At 49.1% G+C, this 22,888-nt stretch overlaps 1 protein-coding gene across 2 annotated transcripts; it reads right to left on the reverse strand.

Annotated features, from left to right (window-relative positions):
- Nucleotides 1-547: 547 nt before the first annotated feature.
- On the reverse strand, nucleotides 548-22,467 carry LOC112850821 (uncharacterized). Of its 2 annotated transcripts, none has more exons than XM_086690499.1 (5): nucleotides 22,297-22,467; nucleotides 13,541-13,642; nucleotides 11,814-11,940; nucleotides 9,234-9,335; nucleotides 548-6,191 (listed from the first exon to the last, which is right to left on the reverse strand). In XM_086690499.1, exons 2-5 carry the CDS (start codon nucleotides 13,553-13,555, stop codon nucleotides 4,297-4,299), a joined length of 2,139 nt encoding a protein of 712 aa, XP_086546625.1. In that variant the 5' UTR covers nucleotides 13,556-13,642; nucleotides 22,297-22,467; the 3' UTR covers nucleotides 548-4,296. The 2 variants fall into 2 exon arrangements, with proteins under 2 accessions (XP_086546625.1, XP_086546624.1); XM_086690498.1 differs by lacking the exon at nucleotides 22,297-22,467 and adding an exon at nucleotides 17,903-18,026.
- Nucleotides 22,468-22,888: the final 421 nt, after the last annotated feature.

Below are 22,888 nucleotides of genomic sequence, written 5' to 3' on the forward strand. Positions count from 1 at the left end.
AAACTCACAAACTGTGAGATCATGACCTGAGCCAAAGTTGGACACTTAAATGACTGAGCTACCCAGGTGCCCCAAAATTAGCTTCTTTTATACTAAAATTATACGTATTCTACATTAGTATGTTAGTTAAGGGGTGGGAGTGAGTCTTTGTGAAGGGAGTGGGCTAAATGTGCTAAGAAAGGTACCTACATCGAGGAATACATTATGAGGAGGGGCTTAAAGATGCTACCCTGCTGGCTTTGAACATGGAAGGGGCCACCAGCCAGGGAATGCAGGTGGCCTCTAGAAACTGAAAATTCATACCATAAGACGTGTTCAAAAATGCAGATGGAGGGGCACCTACGTGGCTCAGTTGGTTGAGTGTCCGGCTTCGGCTTTGGTCATGATCTCATGGTTCGTGAGTTCCAGTCCCACATTCGGCTCTCTGTTGTCACCACGGAACCCACTTCAGATCTTCTGTCCCTGCCTCTCTCCCTGCTGCACCTCCCCTGCTTGTGCACTCTCTCTTTCAAAACCAAATAAACATTTAAAAAAACAAAAATTAAAATGCAGATGGAATAAAAATTTAATTGTCAAAAAGTCATAAAAGTACGAGAATAAAATATAGGATAATCTTTTTCATAATCTTGGGGGTGAGGAAGGCCTTCCTTAAGTAGGCTGATAGTAGGCCAAAGAACTATAAGAGACAATACAAATAGATTTGAATACCTAAAGATTTTTAAATTCTGTATAGCAAAATGCATCACAAACAAAATTGAAAGAGCAACAACAAATCAGGGGAAAATATTTCTAATGTATATGCCAAAAGGTGAATATGTGTAATACATAAAGACTTGTTCCTATAAATCAATATAAAAAAGCAGCCCAATTAAAAGTGGGCAAAACACAGAAAAAAGCAATTCAAAGGCCAAACGTCAACAAACACATAAAAGACCATTAATCTCACTATTGAGAGGACATATTTACTTATTAGAAATATTTTTAAAAGGCTAATAGTGCGTAATTTTTGAAGAAAATGGGGGAACAAGTAGGCATTTGTACACACTTCCAGGAGTCCTGTAAATTGGTTCATCCTTTTTTGGAGGATTATTTAGCAATAATTATCAAAATTTTAAACATGGACATTATATGGTCCCAAAGGATTCTTTCTAGGCGTTCATCTTATGGAGATATTTTGCACAAGTGTCAAACAGTAAATTCCAATGATGAAAAAGAAAACAAAAACTATCTCAATGTCAATTAATAGGGATTGGTTACATAAATTCAAGAAACCCTAGTATGAAGTATTATGCAATTGTTAAAAATGAGGAAACATATACATATGTGTGTGTGTGTGTGTATATGTTTTGCATTATCATGGGAAAATACCCACATTATACCAAGTGAAAAAGTGAAAAAAGTTACTTCTAAAATCATATGTGTGGGTGTGCCTGGCTGGCTCAGTCAATAGTGCATGCGACTCTTGATCTCGGGGTTGTGGGTTCGAGCCCCACGTTGGGTGTAGAGATTACACAAACAACATAAAAATCTTTAAGAAAAATAATACCGTGTGTGTGTGTGTGTGTGTGTGTGTGTATGTGTTATACCAGACACATTGTGTGCTATCTTTATGTGGATATACCTTTGGAATGAAGATTTATAGAGAGCCATAGCTTTCATTTTTGTGTTCTATGAATTATTCACCATAAACAAGTATTTCCTCAATCATGAAAGGTGTCATACATTAAAAGAAATACATGGGAAGATTTTTTTTTTCCATTTTTTAATGTTTTTATTTTTGAGAGAGAGACAGAGCATAAGTGGGGGTGGGGGGCAGAGAGAGAGAAGGGGGAGACCACAGAATCCAAAGCAGGCTCCAGGCTCCAAGCTGTCAGCACAGAGCCCGAAGTGGAGCTCGAACCCATGAGCCATGAGATCATGACCTGAGCTGAAGTTGGACACTTAACCGACTGAGCCACCCAGGCGCCCCTAGAAATACATGGGAAGACTTTTAAACATGGTAATAGTTACCACGGATGACATTGGTCAGACGCAGTCCCAGCCGATGCTAGTCAGAATGCCAGTTGCTACAGAACTTCTGGGAAGCCATTGGCACACGTGTCTGGGATCGTTGAAACATGCTTTGACCCCATGACCTCCCTGCCAGGATTTCACTTGGAAACTGGTCAGGTGCTCAGCCAAAGACTTCAGTAGAAGGGATGTTTATAATAAGGTCAAAAACTGGAAACAACCAAAATGTCCGACAGGGGATTGGCTAATTCAGTGGCTGGATAAACATACACTATGCAAATCCCCCAAATGTCTGGTTGTTAAGGATTATTTGATGACATGGGTAAATCATGATATTTGAAGATAGGGGCCTGTGATATAAAGTTGAATACATTAGAAGTATGCTAAGTGGCATATTCAGTATACCCCAGATTTATTTTAAGCATTTTATAATATTATAAAGTTTTTAAAGTAGCAGAAATGTATCCAAACAGTTAACAGTTATCTCTGGGGAGCACTGAACTTTGGGTGACATCTGGATTTTCCAGATCTTCTAAACTTTCTGTAGGAAGCATGTATTGGTTTTTATAGGAATAAACATTATTTTAAGAAGGAAATGTTATACATGCAATGTGCTCAATCCCAATAGAAGGACACAGCCTCGCTTCTGAGCCTGACTATGTGGGCTTGAATCCATACTCCCTGAGCTCATGGCTGTGAGGCTCTGGCTACTTCATCTCCCTGTGCCTCAGTGTCCTCACCCACAAAATGGGACGATACAGCCCCGAACAGGTGGGACTGTTGGAAGAATGAGAACTCATAACATACCAAGGGCTTGGGACGGAACCTGGCACACAGTTAAGTTACCGAAAACACTAGCCATTTGATATATTTGACATAGGAAAAAATTACGGATGATCAGTGCTGGTAAAAATGTAGTGGAAATGAGTGGAAATGTGGTCCCCATGCCCAGCTTGCCAGGTAGACAAGGTCCAGCTCACTTGGGAAGCAATCTGACAAAACGTTCCAGGAATCAGGAAAATGATTGGAATCTTGCTCCTGTTATTCCCATCCTGGGACTGCGACGTAGAGAAATAATCTTGGAGATGCTCATTATAACATCATTCATTCCCATAACTGGGAAAAGTGGTGAACAACCTGTCAATCAGGGGCTTAGAACAAAGCCTACACAGGGGAATGGATTTGTAAATCATTTTACACCCACCAATGAAATATCGTTAGCCCCAATAATGATGGGTACGAGGTGTCTGTAGTTACAAAGGACAATGTTCATGATATAATAAGGACAAATCAGAGGAGCCAACACTGTTCCTACACTCTGATCACAATGAAATAACGTTTATTTTTAAATGACATTTGAGGGCGCCTGGCTGGCTCAGTCGGTCAGGTGTCCAGCTTTTGATCAGGTCATGATCTCGCGGTTCAACGGGGGTGTGAGCCCCGCGTCGGACTCTGTGTGCTGACAGCTCGGAGCCTGGAGCCTGCTTCGGATTCTGTGTCTCCTCTCTCTGCCCCTCCTCTGCTCACGCACGGGTACTCTCTCTCAAAAATAAACATCAAAGAAAAATAAAAATGGCTGTAAATATGTGAAAGCCAACTGTGGATTTTGCCATGAGATTTGTAGCTTAAAGTTTCAAAGGAAACTAAAATCATCTAGTGTTTACGTTCAGCTGGCTACGTAGCTTGTACTTGAAAGGGTTTATCTTTCCAGCTGTGTTTTTTTTTTCCTTGAATTTTCAGGCTCCGATTTCATGAACGATCAGTAAATTTGAAAAGTTCAAAGAGACCTTATTAAAGATATCAGATGAAGGGGCGCCTAGGTGGCTCAGTTGGTTAAGCGTCCAACTTCAGCTCAGGTCATGATCTCGTGAGTTCGAGCCCCACGTGGGGCTCTGTGCTGACAGCTCAGAGCCCGGAGCCTGCTTCGGATTCTGTGTCTCCCTCTCTCTCTGCCCCGTCCCTGCTCACGCTCTCTCTCTCTCGTTCTCTCTCAAAAAGGTATACATTTAAAAAAAGCTATCAGATGAAGTTACATTCCATTACACCACCCTTTGGGGACACTGTAAGGCTGAGAAACGAGAGAGGCTGCGATTTTAGGGGGGGGGGGGGCGCCAAAAACGATCAGAAGCTGTCCCAGCTGGTGACACCCGTGTCATCTTTTTGTAGGAAACAGAGAAACCAACTCTCACAATACGTGGTGTTAGGGTCCCTCTCTGGGAGGGAGGAGGTTCCCGATGATGAAGGCCGAACCGAACCCAGCAGCGGGACCACCAGTCGGCTCCCTTCTCAGGCTCTCTGGCCAGCAGGCACTCTCTGACAATCGGCAAGCTGTGTGCCCCAAGCCAAGGCTTTCTCCAAACCATCGCAGACGTAGGCGTCGCGCACGGTGTGGAGTCTCCGGTGTTCAGTCAGGCGTGGACTCCAGCTGAAGTCCTCCCCGCGTGCCTTACGCACGTGGCGACTGCCACCCGTGTGAACCTTCTGGTGTTGAATCAGGTGTGAAATCTGGGTATAGGTTTTCCCACAGTTGTTACACTCATAGGGCTTCTCCCCGGTGTGAATCCTCTGGTGCTGAATGAGGTGGATGCTCTGGTTGAAGGCTTTGCCGCATTCCTTACAGGCGTAGGGTTTCTCGCCAGTGTGAATCCTCTGGTGCTGAGTGAGGGATGAGTGGTGACCGAACGTTTTCCCACACTCTTCACACTTATAGGGCTTCTCGCCCGTGTGGATTTTCTGATGCTCGATAAGGTGGGTGCTGCGGCTGAAGGCTTTCCCGCACTCCCCGCACTCGTACGGTTTCTCTCCGGTGTGAATCCTCTGGTGTTGGATGAGGTGGGAAATCTGGGTGTAGGCCTTCCCGCACGCCCGGCACTCGTACGGCTTCTCCCCGGTGTGAATCCTCTGGTGGCGTGTCAGCGACGAGTTCTGGCTGAAGGTTTTCCCACAGTCGTTACATTTGTAGGGCTTCTCCCCGGTGTGAATCGTCTGGTGCTGGGTGAAGGACGAGGTGTGACTGAAAGCCTTCCCGCACTCGTCACATACGTAGGGTTTTTCTCCCACGTGAATGCTCTGGTGCCTCATGAGGTGGGAAATCTGCGTGTACGCCTTCCCACACTCGTGACACTCATAGGGCTTCTCGCCGGTGTGAATTCTCTGATGCTGAGTCAGGGAGGAGCTGTGGCCGAAGGCTTTGCCACACGCGTGACACTCATAGGGCTTCTCGCCGGTGTGGACGCGCTGATGCTGGGACAGGGACGAGCTGTGGCTGAAGGTTTTCCCGCACTCGTTACATTTGTAGGGCTTCTCTCCGGTGTGGATGGTCTGGTGCTGGGTCAACGAGGACGCGTGACAGAAGGCCTTGCCACACTCACCGCATTTGTAGGGCTTCTCCCCCGTGTGGGTTTTCTGGTGGCGGGTGAGGTGGGACACCTGCGAGTAGAACTTGCCGCACTGGTTGCATTTGTAGGGTTTCTCCCCCGTGTGGCAGCGCTGGTGTTTGATGAGGGAGGAGCTCTGGGTGAAGGCCTTCCCGCACTGGTTGCATCTGTAGGGTCTCTCGCCCGTGTGGATCCTCTGGTGCTCGGTGAGCGAGGAGCTCTGGGTGAAGGTCTTGCCGCATTCGCCGCACGCGTACGGCTTCTCTCCCGTGTGAATGACGTGGTGCTGGATGAAATAGGAGCTGTTGCTGAAGGCCTTCCCGCAATCCTCACACTTGTAGGGTTTCTCTCCGGTGTGAATCCTCTGGTGCAGGATGTAGTCTGAGTGGTAAACGAAGGCCTTCCCGCATTCCGCGCAGCTGAATGGCTTCCTCTCTACCAACGTCCTTTGGCGTTTCAGGCTCTTTCTCGGCCCGTCCCTCTGCCGGGCTCTCTCCCCGCCCGGCCCTCTTTGCTTCCGGACGCGGGCGGAGGCCCGCCTGAGGCTTCGCCCAAGGTCGTGACCGCCGAGGCCTCTCTCCCCACAGACGGCTTCCTTGGGAGTAGCCGACAAGCACCTCAAATGCCTCTCCTGCCTTCCCCGGTCCTCCGACCGGAGGCCACACGCCCGGGATCCCCCCAGTCTGGCATCTCCCGGCGCTGCCCTTAAACCGCCCCCCGTCTTTCCCACTGGGGAAGCGGCCTCTGCAGAAATGCTCTTTTTTACAAGCGTCTCCTGAGTCGGTGCCGACCTCGTCTCCAAGTCTGAAAGAAACAGAAAATGTGAATATTGCCCACGTCGGGACACAGGAAGCTGATTACACGGCACCGGCGCTGGAGACTTTAGAAGACGAGTTTCAGGGACGCCTGGGTGGCTCGGGTGGTGAAACATCTGACTTTGCCTCAGGTCATGATCTCACGGTCCGTGAGTTCGAGCCCCGCGTCGGACTCTGTGCTGACAGCTCGGAGCCTGGAGCCTGTTTCGGATTCTGTGTCTCCCTCTCTCTCTATCCCTCCCCTGCTGGCACCCTGTCTCTCTCTCTCTCTCTCAATAACAAATAAACAGAAAACAATTAACAAAAATGAAAGACAAGTTTCACGGTTTATGTTGCTGTTTCAAAAGACATGACACAGATTCTTGTCGTGGCCTCGAGATATAAAAAGGACTGAGTTGTACAGGTGTATCTACGTGTACACGTGCGTATGCATGTGCATGGTGGACTGGAGGGTTTTCCATTTATCATATTTGCTTTTCAATTGTGATAAAACACATACAACATAGAACATGACATCTCAGTCGTTTCTAGATGTACCGTCCGGTTGCATATATACATTCACGCTGCGGTGCGACCAGCCTCGCCATCCATCTCCAGAACTTTCTCATCTTCCCAAACTGAAACAGTATACCCATTAAACACTAACTCCTGTTCCCCCTTCCCCAGCCCCTGGCAAACACCATTCCACTCTGGCTCTACGAATCTGCCCACTCTAGGCACCTCATGTAAGTGGAATCATATGATGTGTATCCTTTTGTGTCTGGTTTATTCATGTTTTTATTATATACTTTTGTAATTAAAAAATACAGTCAAGCTTTTGGGGTAACATGTTAAAAGCAGGGGCACCTGGACGGTTCAGTCGGTTAAGCATCCGACTCTTGATTTCAGCTCACATCGCGATCCCAGGGTCATGGGATCGAGCCCTCCATGATGAACGTGGAGCCTGCTTAAGATCTCTCTCTCTCTCTCTCTCTCTCTCTCTCTCTCTCTCTCTCCCCTGCTTGCACTCTCTCAAAATAAAATAATATAATATAAAATATAAAATAAAATAAAACATGATAAAAGTAATTTTTTGAGAAGTAAGCATGATTATGGGGAGATTTCCATTTCCTGCTTTATTCCTTCCTTAGATTTTCAAAGTTGCTGAGATGAACACAAGTAACTTTAATTTGATCAAAAGATATCAATAAATATTCAATGTATGTGAGGCTTTTATAGCCCAACCTCGCAATTTGGAGAAAGGGGAGTGTAGAGGAGAGATGATAAGCAGGAAGTAAAGCCATATGGAATCTGCTGAAGGGGATTGATTTTTTGATGCTAGCAGATTTGTTCATGGGATACCTCTTTAATGCAGTTTTTTTGAAGTTTTTCAAGTTTATTTATTTTGAGAGGAAAAGAGAGAGTATGTGTGCATGAGTGGGGGAGGGGCACAGATAGAATCCCAAGCAGGCTCCGCACTGCCGGCACAGAGCTTGGTGTGGGGCTCAATCCCACGGACTTCAAGATCACGACCTGAGCTGAGATCGAGAGTCAGATGCTTTAACCAACTGACCCAGGTGCCCCCATGAGCTACCTATTAATTGTACAGTTGTTACTTACTTGCTAACCACAGTGCTGGGGGTACACGCCTCTGTGCTAAACGAGACATCTGACCCTTGTCCTCAGAGAGGGGGAGGGGCAGGCTTGCACTTGGACATTTTGGACATACCCTCCTCGTCTCCATAGCATCCCTGCCCTTGAAGAACCACTGTTACTTAAATAAAATAAATAAATAAAATTTAAAAATACATGAAATGAAATGAAATGAAATGAAATGAAATGAAATGAAATGAAATGAAATGAAAAAAGAAAAATAAACTACTCTTACAAAAAAAAAAAAAGAACCACTGTTCCCCTTTCCATGTAGTCTTGGTGGGGCTGTTAATCACAGTCTCCCCCACCCCCACTTAGAGTAGGCATGAGACCCAGGCTCGCCAATCTGAATACCTGAGTGCCCGCCCAGGAGTGCCTGGGTGGCTCAGTGAGCTAAGCATCCGACTCTTGGTTTCAGCTCCGGTCATGATCTCACGGTTCATGAGTTTGAGCCCCGCATTGGACTCTGCACTGCAGGTGCAAAGCCTGCTTGGGATTCTCTCTCTTTCTCTCTCTCTCTCAATCTCTCTGCCCCTCCCCCACTCACACTCACACATGCGCGTGTGCTCTCTCTCTCAAAATAAACAAACTTAAAAAATATATATTAAAAAAAAAAAAAAACGACGTTCAGACAGGGACAAACAAGTGCTTCAGCGGGGTCAGGACGTGGGGTACAGCCACGGTGGACCGGGATGAGACGTGAGGCCAGAGATACCACAGGCCGGGCCACACGGGGCCTCCAGTTTTGGGCCCGAGGGGCTACGACTTGCTCTCAGGGGTACTAGGGAGCTACGGGGTGGCTGTGCGCAGGGGAGTGGGATCAGCTCTGGGTGCAGGCAGACCCCTCTGGAGCTGTGTGGGATGCGCTGGAGGGCATAAGCCTGAGGGTGGAGGCCGGGGGGAGGCTGTGGTGAGGGGCAGGGGGGCAACCCCACCCACAACACGGTAGACGGCGACAGAAACAAAGACGCTTCAACCCTCATGGAGTCTGTGGGCCAGTGGCGGCAAAAACCCGGCTTCCTGTTGCCCAGCGCGTCAGGCCGGGTCCCACTTCTGGGTCTTTATACAGATGCTCCCCAATAAACAATCACCAATAATCATCGTAGCCTGTTCTGACCAGGGGTTACCGTGAGCCAGGCGCTGGGCTACACTTTACGTGTTAATCCGTTTATCCTTTCCAACCCTGGGTACTATTATTCACCCCACTGTGCAGGTGAGGAAACTGAGGCACAGGGGGGCTAAATGACTTGCCAGAAAGTCAGTCACAGAGCCAGGAAGTGGTGTGGCTGGGATTCAAACCCTGCGCCCACGATCATGGCGTGTGCTGCCTCACTCCTGTCACTGATCACGACAGACAGGGGAGGAAGACGGCCTACACCTGCTGGACATCCTCACCCACCTGGACAGGCCATTTGCCAGCCTTCTCTCTTCTCCATACTGGGCTCCTCCCCTCGCTCCAGACGGGAGATCACGTCGGGTTTGAACCCTGGAGGCCCTGCCCCTAGAAAAGACACAAGATTTGGCCAGTTATAGGGAGGCCTCAGGGCTGGGTCCCAGGCCCTGGGTGTGCCGGGGAGATGCATACATTGGGTGCTTACTGATTAGAGGTTCTACTGGTCAATGCAAGACTCATTTGTTGAGCGCCTACTACATTCCAGAAAGAGCCTGAGCCCTGGCGTCACTGTTTAAGGCTCTGGCTCTGTGTTGTTCAAGTTCGATGTGAAATACGCACCACATTTTGAAGACTTATTATGGAGAAAGATGTAAAACATCTCATTAGTAATTCGTGTATTGGTGATGATTGCCACACATACCAAAATGTTCATATTTTGGACAGATTGGGTGCAGTGAACCATATCACTGAAATTAATCTCATCGGTTTCTTTTTACTTTTTCTATGCCGCGATGTTTAAGCTCACTGATTTCTCTCTTCCTATAGGGGGCTGAACAGTGTTCCCCCCCAAACTTTGTCCACAGAAACCTCAGAATGTGACCTTACTTGGCAAATCGGGGCTTTGAGGATGTAATTCGTTCAGACGAGGTCCTGCGGGAGTAGGTCGGGCCTTAGGGGATGATGCACAGACACCCTCGGGCAGGGGAAAGGTCATGTGAAGATAGAGGCCGAGATCGGGGTGATGGGGATACAAGGCGAGGAACAGCAAGGGTCACCAGGGACCTCCGGAAGCTGCATCCAGGAAGGACTCTGCCCTGGAGCCTTCAGAAGGAGCAGGACCCTGCCTCCGCCTGGATTTTGCACGTCTGGCTTCTGAACCGTAAGGGAACGAATTTCTTCCGTATTAAGCCACCAGGTTTGCGGTGATCCGTTACACAGCTGTGGGAAACGAACGCATCTCCCTACTGACCGTTCCCAGGAGTGGACAAGCTCCCGCCTGAGAAGGCGAACCTTCCTCCCACTGGAGAAGTGAGGAAGGGAGAGAACGGATGGAGATGAGATCGAGGAGGCCGGCAGGGGCCAGGCCACACGAGGGTCTGAAGCCGCTGAAGGCAGGGCCCAGGACTGGTGGGCGACTGTCCCTGAGATGGGAGGGTGGGCAGACGAGGAGGGGGTCTGTGGGGACGTCGTGAGCTCAGGGGAGGCCACTAGCTGCATCAAGTTGGAGCTCAGGGGACAGACCAATGGGACGTCGTTCTGTACACACGAGTTGTGCAGAAAAGGTTCACACGGCAGGCTGCCTGCTCTTTCTGGAAAGCCCTGCTCACAAGGCTACCCTTGGCTGGCGTTTGGGAAGCTGGATTTCAAGAGGGTTCCCAGTAGTTCCTGATCGACAGGAGAGGCTCCCGGCGCCTCAGCCGTTTGTGCAAACACTGTGGCTTCTGCCCGACACCTGCTTTTCCTTCGGGGAGTCGGGAGCTTGGTCCGTGCCAGGCGGAGGCTGCTGACATGACCAGACCTCAGAGAAACCCTGGGCGCTGACCGGGTCTCTAACGAGTGTCCCCGGTGGACGACACCTCACACGTGTTGACACATCTTGTTGTAGGTCCTGTGTGACTCAACGGGGAGGGGACTCTGCCCTGGTTGCTGCTAGACTTCGCCCCACGTGCCTTATCCCTTTGCCGCCCGTGCTCTGTGTCCTCTTGCTGCAAGGAATCTTGGCTGTGAGCACAGCTACATGTGAGGCCTGTGGGTCCTCCGAGAGAACCACCCGAACTTGGGGGCTCTCCTGGGGCCCCGACACAGGTGCTTAAGCGAGTTCTTGGTGACTTTGTCCAGGGAACGTGTGTAAGTGAGGACGGCTGAGGAAGCGGCCTTCAAACCACCATTGCTTCCAGGGAAAAGGCAAGACAGAAGGACCAGAAAAAGAAACTGAGGGGAGAAGGAGGCGGACAGAAAGACCACTGAGGAGGCCAGAGAAGGGCCAGGGGGTGAGGATAAGGCCAGGTCAGGGCTGGACTGCAGGGATGGAGGGGGGGCGATGAGCAGATTGTTGGGGGGCAGAGAGGACGTGGTGGGCTGCTGGGGAGGGGGGTGGGCAGAGTGAGGACGGTCTGGGCTGGGGGATGGGGGGGCCCGGAGGATTGGAGCAGGTCTGTGTGCAGACGCTGAGCTCAGGGTAACAAATGTGAGAGGGACTCGGGCACAGGAGGCGGGTGGGCCGACAGTGTAGGGCCAGGAAGACACATTTGGGGGACAGCATTTACGTGCTTTGGAAAGATTCTAAGATGCAGCCCGATGAACATCCAAGGAGCACTTGGAGTCCGAGATTCTGGAACAGGCATTCCAGGAAAGCGTGAGAAGAAGGTGGGGGCACAGGCTGAAGATTATGCAGGACAGGTAGAAGACTCGGGGCCCTTGGAGACACTGGGACTCTAGGAGAAGCCAGTGGAGACAGAGAGGGACAGCCAGAGCTCAGCCAGGAGGCACCAATTAGAGGAACAGAGAGGGAACCACATGACCTCAGCAAATGCCCCCAGTGGGTGGGCACAAAGGAGATGAAGGCAGATGGGGGCAGGGCCTCACCCAGTGAGAGAAGGTTCTGGTAGTTTTCCAACATCACGTCCCGATACAGCTCCCTCTGGCCAGGACCCAGCCAGCCCCACTCCTCCAGGGTGAAGTCCACAGCCACATCCTTGAAGGTCACTGATTCCTGCAAAGGCCAATTTTACAGGGTGGAGAGACCCATCCTTCTAGAACTCTGGGGCTGGAGAGGTCATGGGCCTAGGGCCTACCACTGCTGGTGGTTGAGACAGTTGGAACATTCTAGGCTGGAACATACTGACTCAACTGATTTGAGACGACTGAGTAAAGATGGCCTACAGAGGGTCACCTGGGTGGCTCAGTCGGTTAAGCGTCCGACTTCGGCTCAGGTCATGACTCACAGCTCGTGAGTGCGAGCCCCGCGTCGGGCTCTGTGCTGACAGCTCAGAGCCTGGAGCCTGCTTCGAATTCTGTGTCTCCCTCTCTCTCTGTCCCTCCTCCACTCATGCTCTGTTACTCTCTCAAAAATAAACATTAAAAAAAAATTTTTTTTAATTAAAAAAAAAAAAAGGCCTACAGAAACGCAGAAAGTCTAAGGCAGCTGCTAGCCCAAAGGCACCTTGGAAGAAGACAGACAAAAGCTCCTTTTCTGCGTGACTCTTTACTGCCATCTGTTGGAAAGTTGTTACAATATGCCAATTATTTTAGTATATGACAGTTGACTGCCATCTGCGTGAAAATTGCCATAAGGGGCACCTGGGTGGCTCAGTCGGTTAAGCGGCCAACTCTTGATTTCATCTCAGGTCATGATCTCCCAGTTTGTGAGTGCGAGCCCTGCATGGAACTCTGTGCTGACAGCCCAGGGCCTGCTTGGGAGTCTCTCTCCCTCTCTCTCTGCCCCTCCCCACTCGCTTTCTCTCTCTCTCTCTCTTTCTCAAAAAAATAATAATAATAATAATAATAAATAATGATAAACACTAATAATAATAATAATAAACAAATAAATAAATAAACTGGAAAAAAATTGCCACAATATACCAGTGTGTGAGGTGTGAGATGTGAATCCCGCCACCGAGATGAGACACCCTTGTGCAGTGTGTAACCTGCATACCTGTATGTGACAACCCTAAGAAACGCTTTTTTTTTTTTTTTAAACTCTCAAGCCATTGCGTACAAGAGCGATTCCTGAGTGGCACCCCATCCCAGACTCAAGCCGGCATCCCAATTCCCATCCCCAACTCCAAGGATAAGGCTTGGGGGTGAAGCAAAACCATCCACTGCCCTCTTCATCTGGCAACCCAAAGGCTCCCGGGCTTTAGATGACCGATTTTTTTAAAAAAAAATTTTTTTTTTTCAACGTTTATTTATTTTTGGGACAGAGAGAGACAGAGCATGAACGGGGGAGGGGCAGAGAGAGAGGGAGACACAGAATCGGAAACAGGCTCCAGGCTCCGAGCCATCAGCCCAGAGCCCGACGCGGGGCTCGAACTCACGGACCGCGAGATCGTGACCTGGCTGAAGTCGGACGCTTAACCGACTGCGCCACCCAGGCGCCCCATGATGACCGATTTTTAGACTGTGTCCCAGCTCAGGGCATCCTGCCCCCGGGCCCTCTCCTCCCCGCACCTCCCAGCCCCAGAGTCCCTCCCACACTCGCCCCTTCCCCACGATTAGGAGGGGCGGAAGCTCTCCGGGCCACAGGCAGAGATGAATATGGCTCCCTGAGGGGGCCGTAAAATCATCTTGGGGAAGAGGAAACCCAGACTCACCTGGTCCTCAGCCATCAGGGTCCCGGTGGCCACTGCTGGGTCCTGGGCATGTGCCTCCAGGAGAAAGGACCAGGTCTCAGTCCGCAGGGCTGGAGGAGGAGACTGGAGCAGAGAGGGGGTCAGTTGTGGCTCAGACAGACAGACACTCTCCCAAAGATGCCTCATGACAGTGGGGGCCCTGGTCTCCTAAGAGCTGGAGCAAAGGTCAGGACAGGCTGCCTGAGGCCCCCATTCCATACCAGCAACCACTAGCAAACAGGGGGTTCAGCTCACTGCACTACTTCTCAAAGAAGTAGCTAGAGGGGCGCCTGGGTGGCTCAGTCGGTTGAGCGTCCAACTTCGGCTCAGGTCACGAACTCACCGTTCGTGAGTTCGAGCCCCTCGTCAGGTTCTGTGCTGACAGCTCAGAGCCCGGAGCCTGCTTCGGATTCTGTCTCCCCGTCTCTCTCTGCCCCTGCCCAGCTCATACTCTGTGTCTCTCTCTCTCAAAAATAAATAAAATATTTTTTAAAATTAAAAAAAAAAAAAAAAAAAAGAAGTGGCTCGACTTATCCCCAGATGAGGAAATAGAGGCACAAGAGGTCAAGGCCCTTGCTCAAGATCGTAGAGGTGTCGAGTGTCAGAGCAGGATTCAGACCCAGAAGTCTGGCTGCAGAGGTCAAGCCCCTTTTTGATCCTGACTCTTTCTCTTACGGTAAAATACACGTAACACACCCTGTACCATTTTAACTACTCTAAATTCTACAATTCAGTGGCATTTAGTATGTTCTCCATGTTGTGCAACATCACTACTATCTGGTTCCAGAACATTTTCATCATCACCCTAAGAGGAAACCGTGCACCGTTAATCAGTGACTCCCAAATCTCCCTGTTCTGTGCTGCCACTCCAAGGTCAGCCCCAGACAACCACTCATCTTTCTGTCATAATGCATTTGCCCATTCTGGACATTTCATAGACATGGAATCGTGTAATATGTGGCCCTTTGTGTCTGGCTTCTTTCGTTTTTTACTTAAAAAAATTTTTTTTTCATGTTTATTTTTGAAAGAGAGAGAAAGAGAGGGCACGAGTGGGGGAGGGGCAGAGAGGGAGACACAGAATCCCAAGGAGGTTACAGGCTCCAAGCTGTCAGCACAGAGCCCGACGCGGGGCTTGAACCCACGAACCTCGAGATCGTGACCTGAGCCGAAGTCGGACGCTCAACCGACTGAGCCACCCAGGCGCCCCTGGCTTCTTTCATTTAGCCTGTGTTCAGGGTTCATCCATGTTGTACCACGTGATAGGGCTCATTCCTTTTTATGGCCAAGTAGTAGTATTCCATTGTATACGGATCTGCCATTTTTTGGAAAGCTGCTACTATCTGTCTTATCAATCCTGCATGAGGATCCTGATCTCCTGCTGAAGATGTTGTTTAAAGAGGGGCGTCTGAGTGGCTCAGTCGGTTAAGCATCCAACTCTTGGTTTCGGCTCAGGTCATGATCTCTCGGTTGGTGAGATCAAGCCCCACATCTGGCTCTGTACTGAGCGTGGAGCCTGCTTGGGATCTCTCTCTCTCTCTCTCTCCCTCTGCCCCTCTCCCCCCCACTCATGGTCTCTCTCTCTCTCTCTCTCAAAACTGCTGAAATAAAGTTTAAAAATCCCCAGGGCACCTGGGTGGCTCAGTCGGTTAAGTGTCCGACTCTTGGTTCTGGCTCCAGTCACGATCTCATGGCTTTGCGGGTTCAGGCCCCATGTTGGGCTCCACGCTGACATTGAGGGGGGACTTGCTTTGGATTCCCTTTCCCTCTCTCTCTGCCCCTCCCCCACTTGTGCGCACCTGCTCTCTCTCTCTCTCTCAAAAATTAAAATGAAATTAAGATTATAAAGCTTCAAACTGGTACAGCCACTCTGGAAAATAGTATGGAGTTTCCTCAAAAAACTAAAAATAGAACTACCCTACGACCCAGCAATTGCACTACTAGGCACTTATCCACAGGATACAGGGGTGCTGTTTCGAAGGGACACGTGCACCCCCATGTTTATAGCAGCACTATCGACAATAGCCAAAGTATGGAAAGAGCCCAAACGTCCATCGATGGATGAATGGATAAAGATGTGGTACACACACACACACACACACACACACACACACACAATGGAGTATTACTCAGCAATCAAAAAGAATGAAATCTTGCCATTTGCAACTGGAGGGTATTATGCTAAGTGAAATTAGTCAGAGAAAGAGAAAAATCATATGACTTCACTCATATGAGGACTTTAAGAGACAAAAGAGATGAACACAGGGAAGGGAAACAAAAATAATATAAAAACAGGGAGGGGGACAAAACAGAAGAGACTCATAAATCTGGAGAACAAACTGAGGGTTGCTGGAGGGGTTGTGGGAGGGGGGATGGGCTAAATGGGGAAGGGGCACTAAGGAATCTACTCCTGAAATCATTGTTGCGCTAGATGCTAACTGATTTCGATGTAAATTTAAAAAAAAAAAATTTTTTTTAAAGATTATAAAGCTTAAAAATCCCTCCCCCCAAAAACATCTCTGCCAAAGACAAGTTGGTGTTCAGACTATGGTCACCTCCACTCATTCATCAAATACACTCTGAGACTCACGTGAGGGTGACATACTCATCGGAGGACAGAACGATGGGTGACGTGCGGCTCTGCCCTAAAGGGGCTCCCTGCCCGGTGGGGGAGGCAGGCCTGGACATAGACCAGGTGGTGGGCTGAATAGTGGCCCTAAAAAGATATCTTGTAGGATGGACCCGTGATGTGATTAAGTTAAGCACCTTTAGATAGGCAGATTATCCTGGATCATCCGGGTTGGGTCCTAGGTGCAATCCTAAGTGTCCTGATAGGAGGGAGACAGAGGGATATTTGACTCAGAGGAGAAGGCCACGTGAGGCAAGTCAAGAGAAGCAGAGTCAGAGAGAGAAGACGCTCTCCCTCCAGCTTTGAAGCCGGAGGAAGAGGCCTCACCTAACGAACGCGGAAGCCTCTAGAGGCTGGAAAAGGCAAGGAAACGGATTGTCCGCTAGAGCCTTCAGAGGGAGCACCACTCTGACCCCCTGAACTGTAAGAGAACAGATCTGTGTTGTTGGAAGCCACCAAATTCGTGGTAAATTGTTACGGCAGCAACGGGCAACTGATACAGTCTAGAAACAAAAAGACTCAATCTCATGTGTTTCCAGGCAAACGCCTCACTACACCCGGTGACACAGGGGCGCACGCAGCTCACGCTGAAACCAGTAGGTGAAATCCTGATTCGGAACAGAGTCTTACAGGCTCTCCCGTATCTCCTCACAAGTCAATAATTACAAAAAAGAAAGGGCTCCTGGGTGGCCCAACCAGTTAAGCCTCCAATTCTTGATTTCGCCTCAAGTCATGATCTCACAGTTTGTGGGATCGAGCCCCTCGTCTGGCTCTGTGTGGACAGCATGGAGCCTGCTTGGGATTCTCTCTCTCCCTCTCTCAAAAATAAATAAGGTATTCCTGCCTAAGGTATTCCTGCCAAACCGAAATCTAATCACAAGGAAACACTGAGCAAAGCCAAACTAAAAGACATTCCAGAAGAACCTGGCCCATAATCTTCAGCATTGCACAGATCATCAAGACCAAAGAAAGACTGAAAAACTAACTGTTCTAGAGACCTAATACCTAACGCGGTGTGTGATATGGGATTTTCTTTTGCCATCGAGTACGTTATTGGGACAATTAGCAGCATCGGAAGGTCTGTGGATTAGCTAATAGTTTGTACCGATGTTACTGTCCTGATGAGATCACGGTGCTGCGGTTTTGGAAGAAAATGGCCTTGTTTCTAGAAAAAACAAACAAACAAAACCAAAACACAGACTCCTGAGGAAGGGGGCTGTGCAGAGACACAAAGAGAGGGGGGCTGAATGGGGGTTGGGGTGGGGGGCAGGGAGATCAGAAAGTGATGAGAGACCCAGATAACACGCTCAGGATAAGGAGGACAGAAGCGGAGGCCGTGACTGTGCGGAGCACGCGGAGGCTTTCGGGTCAGACATCCCAGGGTGTGATCCCAGGCCGACCCCTGGGACCTGGGAGAAGCCGCAGAGTCTGTTTCTTGACCTGCAGAGTGAGGAAACGTACAGGATCCCTTCGGGGAGACCGCGCTCGCCTGACTTCAGGCAAACAGCAGGCGCCCAATTCCTACGCGCTGAGATCCTCCAAGCGGCGCGGGGGGCAGAGGCGCCCGGGGGCGCCCTCCAGAGTGATAGGAGGGGGCGGGACGCCGCCCACAGCGCCCACCCAGGCACGACTCGGACCCGCCTCTGAGTGCCCGCCAGCCTGCCTGGCACGGCCCGCACCCACCAGCTCAGACTCCGGGCCACCAGGTCGGGACTCACCTGTGCGCCCCCGTGGGTGGCGCTGGACGGCCAGGCCTTTACCCTCCCTCTGGCGGGCCGCGGAATGCGCCTGCGCGGTTGCGGTCTCGGAACTATTTAAACCTTGGGTCTTTAAACGCGGCTTCGCAGTTGGACTACATTTCCCAGGAACCTCTGCGGGTTCACCCTCCTCCAGACCTAAGGTCTCTACGGGCGGGGGAATGCTGGGAAATGGAGGCTGGAAGTACGATGCGGGGCCGGGGGGAACCCGGTACTGAGAAATATCTGGCTGTACTGACACCGTCAGTAATATTCCCATTTTAGCTAGAGTCTTTTAACTGCCCTCCACAGGAGGTGATGTCAAAGTCCATTTAACCCATTTAACCCAAGTTTCCCCTGTAGCTGAAGTCCACAGGACACGTGGAAGTTCACCCCATCTAAACTGATGGTGAATGAATTGAGTCTGTCACTGAATTACGCAATATCCCTGGGCATCCGCTCCCTGTTTGCCTCAGTGTCACCTGTCACCTAATACCTCTATAAGAAATAGACCCCTACGGTGGGAGCTGGAAGATGTGTGTCCAGGAATGCAAGGATGGTTCGATATTGGGCTATTATATAATTTGCTAATTGATATACAATGTAATACATAATCATGGATATGAAAGAGGTTTTGAGAATGTTCAGTAGTCATCCATTTCTACATAAACTCAATATATTTAAGAATGGGCCCATCTTGAACAGTAATGACAAAAATCTTAAGGAGTTACTTGTCTCTCCCTTGTTTTTAATTATATACATATAATCAAAACCCAAAATCAGGCGTAATGCTAAAACACCAAAAGCTTCCCCATGAAAGTCAGAACAAACTGTCCGTCCAAAGAGAACAAACCATCCAGCATTACCACTTTTGGAAAAACTATCGGTGCAGTTAGACAAGAGAAAGAAAGGGTATATAATTGGAATGGAGAAGTCTGGAATTTCATCCTTCTTTGAATATGATATGATTGCTATTTTGGAAATCAGAGAATCTATTGAAATGTTATGAAAAACCATAAAATAATTAAGTAAAGTTACTGGGTACAAACTTAATCAATAAAAACCAATAGGTTGGGGCGCCTGGGTGGCTCAGTCGGTTGAGCGCCTGACTTTGGCTCAGGTCATGATCTCGCAGTCTGTGAGATCGAGCCCCGCATCAGGCTCTGTGTTGACAGTTCAGAGCCTGGAGCCTCCTTTGGATTCTGTGTCTCCTTCTTTCTCTGCCCCCACCCCTCCACTCTCTGTCTGTCTCTCTCCCTCAAAAATAAATAAACATTTTAAAAAAACACAATAGGTTTTCTCTTTTCAAACAAGAATGATGAAAACTCTAATGGAAAAAAAGGGGGGGTGGGTATTTGGATTTTAGTGCCAATAAAATTTGCCTGATAGATTTTAATCTCTTTGTGATCTGGGGAAGTTCTCTTCCACTCTCTGCACCTACGTTTTCTTCACTATAATCCCTCATTAGGATAATGTGTGGCAAATAGCTCTTCCTCAAAGCCTTTTCCCTACTTTCTGTGCACACAGCTAGACTACATTTCCCATATGCCCTTGCAGTCGGGGTGGTCACGTGACTAAGTTCTGGCTAATGAAATGAGAGAAGAGACACGTATGCCATGCCCAGACCTCCCACTTGTTACCTTCCCCAGTCTTTCTTCTTCTGCTGAAGTCTTATGTGAAGATGGGAGGAGCCTAGGTCCCTGAATTGTCACTTGGAGGGGGCCATCTCCAATCAGAACCAACTAATAAAAAGTTATTTTCAGTTATATAGACTCAGGGCAGTGATTAAATAAAGGTATATCCCGCCTATGAAATGTTGTCAAGCCTGAAATAATTATGATGACTGCACGGTAACATGGGGCGACACTTGCAAATGAAGGTTAAAAGAAGAAAAATCTCAAAGTTATAGATCCTTCATGTTTGTAAAGATGTAAAATATATGTGTACACATGAGTAAAAGTTGGATGAACCATGGGCAAAACGGAAGAATAGCTGTCACTTACTGACAACAGGCAGTGAGTTTTATTAGCTTATTTAACTCATACAACCACCCCGTGAAGATGTGTCAAACAGCCCCAGAGAGACCTTTGCAGCCCCAACACTCAAAGACCCAACGAGTGACAGAGAGTCCAGTGAAGCCCCTCTTCTTACTGCCAGACTCCTCAGCTCTGCTGCCCTCTCCCTGCCCATGAACTTGGTCCCGGCTCAAGCCTTGTCCTCACATCCTAAAACTTCACTGCGGTCTCATCCCAATCCTCCTGGCCCCCCAGTGTCTCCCCTCCAGGCTCGTTCACACACAGCCCCCAGAATGGTCTTTCTGCACCCAGAGCAGACCCAGCCCTTCCTCCACCCTCTGTATCTGAAGTTACGTGAGCCTGGAGTCTGCCTTGCTTTGCTTCATGACATTCTATCTTAGCTCAGACAGCCATCACAAAATACCATAGACTGAACGACTTAACAGAAATTTATGGGTTTTCCTTGGTACAGGAGCATGTGGAGAGAGAGCTCTGGTGTCTCGTCCTCTTTTTACATGGACATTAGCCCTACTTCTGTCCTTAACTAGCTCTGGGCCTTGTATGGGTTACTTGAATCCTCCCTGTAGGTATCCTTGTCTCTAAAGTGGGGGAGCAATGCCTCCTTCACTGGGTGGTCATGCAAGTTAAATGAGCTCAATGACATATGTCACTTTCATCTGCATTTCATTGGCTGATGCAAGTAGCACGGTTGCAATGGAGTTCATATAGCAATCCCAGGGAAGGGTCCTGATTGGTCCTTCTTGGATCTTGGGCCCACCCCTTGGACCAATCACTATTGCTAGGATTAGGATACAGGATAAAGACATGGTTACGGGTAGTTAGGACCTAGTGTAATAATATGTGTGCTTGATGGGAGATAGCCCAGGGCAACGTATGAACACAGAGGAGGGCCTTCAACCCAGTCTGGACAATCACGGAGGACTTTTGGAGGAGGTCTCAACTTGGCTGTAACTTGGAAGACAAGAACTAATGGGCGAAGAGACATAAATGTGACCAATGAAGGCAGAGAATGAGGTGGGTTGTTCCAAGCAAAGGGAACACAGCGAACAGAAGCCTAGAGGGGAGAAAGAGATATAAGGAGCTCTTTGTGGCTGGCATGCAAGGGTGGGATGTGGGAGTGTGCTATAATTGAATGCTTGTGTCCCCCCAAATTCGTATATTGAACCCTAACCCTCAATTGATTTTACTTAGAGGTAGGGCATTTGGGGAAGTAATTAAGATCAAATGAGGTCAAAAGGGTAGGGCCTTGGTCCAATAGGATTTGATGTTGTATAGAAGTCAATCAGCACAGTGCTTTGCAGGTAGTAAGGGATCAATTACTCTAGGACCCCGGGGCAAGGGACACACAGCATAATGGTTAACCCCACGTATTCGTTGTGTAACACTGAAAGTCATCAACCTCTCTATACCTCCGTTCCCCTATTGTATATGGGGAGATAATAATTACCTTAATAAATAAATGAGATTTGAATCGGTTGATATAAGTAAAGCCATTGAAACAGAATGTTACAGGGACGCCTGGGTGGTTCATTCTGTTAAATGTTGGACTCTTTATTTCAGCTAAGGGCATGATTTCACAGTTCGTGGGTTTGACCCCTGCATCAGGCTCTGCACTGACAACACGGAGCCTGCTTGGGATTCTTTCTCTCTCGCCCCCCCCCCCCCCCGTCCTTCCCCCTCCCGTTTGCTCTGTCTCTCTCTCAAAAATAAATAGGGGCGCCCGGGTGGCTCCTTGGTGAAGCGTCTGGCTCAGGTCATGACCTCGCGTTTCTTGAGTTTGAGCCCTGCATCAGGCTCTGTGCTGACTCTGCCCAGCCTGCTTTGGATCCTCAGTCTCCCTCTCTCTCTGCCCCTCCCCTGCTCTCACTCTCTCTCTTAAAAATAAACATAAACAAACACTTAAAAACCAGTATGTTACAGACAACACCACCTTCATGTTTGCCATCAATATTATCAACATTAAATATTATTTTTAAAAGTTATTAATAGTTCCGACCTCTTGACCTTTGTGTGCGCTGTTCCCCCTGTCAGGAACGTTCTTTCTATCTCTCTTGGAAAACAACGGTACTTGCAACAAGCTGTTACAGCCATTCCTATGGGAACGTTTCCCCTCTCCCCACCCAGCCCGGCGGGAGCTCGCAACTCTGCTCGCTCCAGGGATTCCACAGGACCGTCCCAGTAAACCTAGCGCTGATATTATAATAATTTGCGTTGTTATCATTTGATAACTGTCTCTCCCGCCCCAGACTGTGCTCTCCTGGAGCATTCATCACACTATAATTTCTGCACAATTTAATTATCCGTTTATTGTGCACTGTTGCGAGGAAGGTAAGGGAGTACCTGGATTTGTAGAGTGAACAACACTGCCAACTTAAGACTCTCAGGCTAGAGCCTTCGCCGGAGTGCGCTTGGGTCAGGACACCAGCTTACGAAAGGAACGCGAGGTCGAGTATCTTTGACTTCTCTGCTGTAGCCCTGCTCCCCCCGCCACCCCCTCCGCCAGGGCGCTTGGTGAGGGTGACGTCATGCGTGCCCGGAGCGACGTCACCAAGGCGACCAGGATGCGTTGCCTTAGGAGAAGTGCGCCTGCGCCGGCAGGGGGGGCGGGGAGAGGGAGAGGAGGCCGGAAACTACCATTTCCAGAATCCTTTGGGTTGGAGCTTCGGCTCCACCTCTCCCAAACGTCCCCATTCCAAGCGCTCTCTACTGAGCATGTGCCAAAATTGGTATCTTGGCAACGGATTGCTGGAGTCCGGCTCTTTAAAAGCACACTCTCCTACCTTTTACTGTAGTGGATTGGTAGTATCTATGGCAACGGATGTCGTTGTGGGGGCGGAGAGGATTCTGGGAAATGTAGTTCATTACAGTCCCACGAGCTAGTTCTACACTTAAAACTTCGTTCGCCAATCTCTAGCATAAAAATATAAGCAAC

This window comes from Puma concolor, chromosome E2 (genome assembly GCF_028749965.1).
Source record: "Puma concolor isolate L17-30 chromosome E2, mPumCon1.1.hap2, whole genome shotgun sequence".
Classification (NCBI taxonomy): Eukaryota; Metazoa; Chordata; class Mammalia; order Carnivora; family Felidae; genus Puma; species Puma concolor.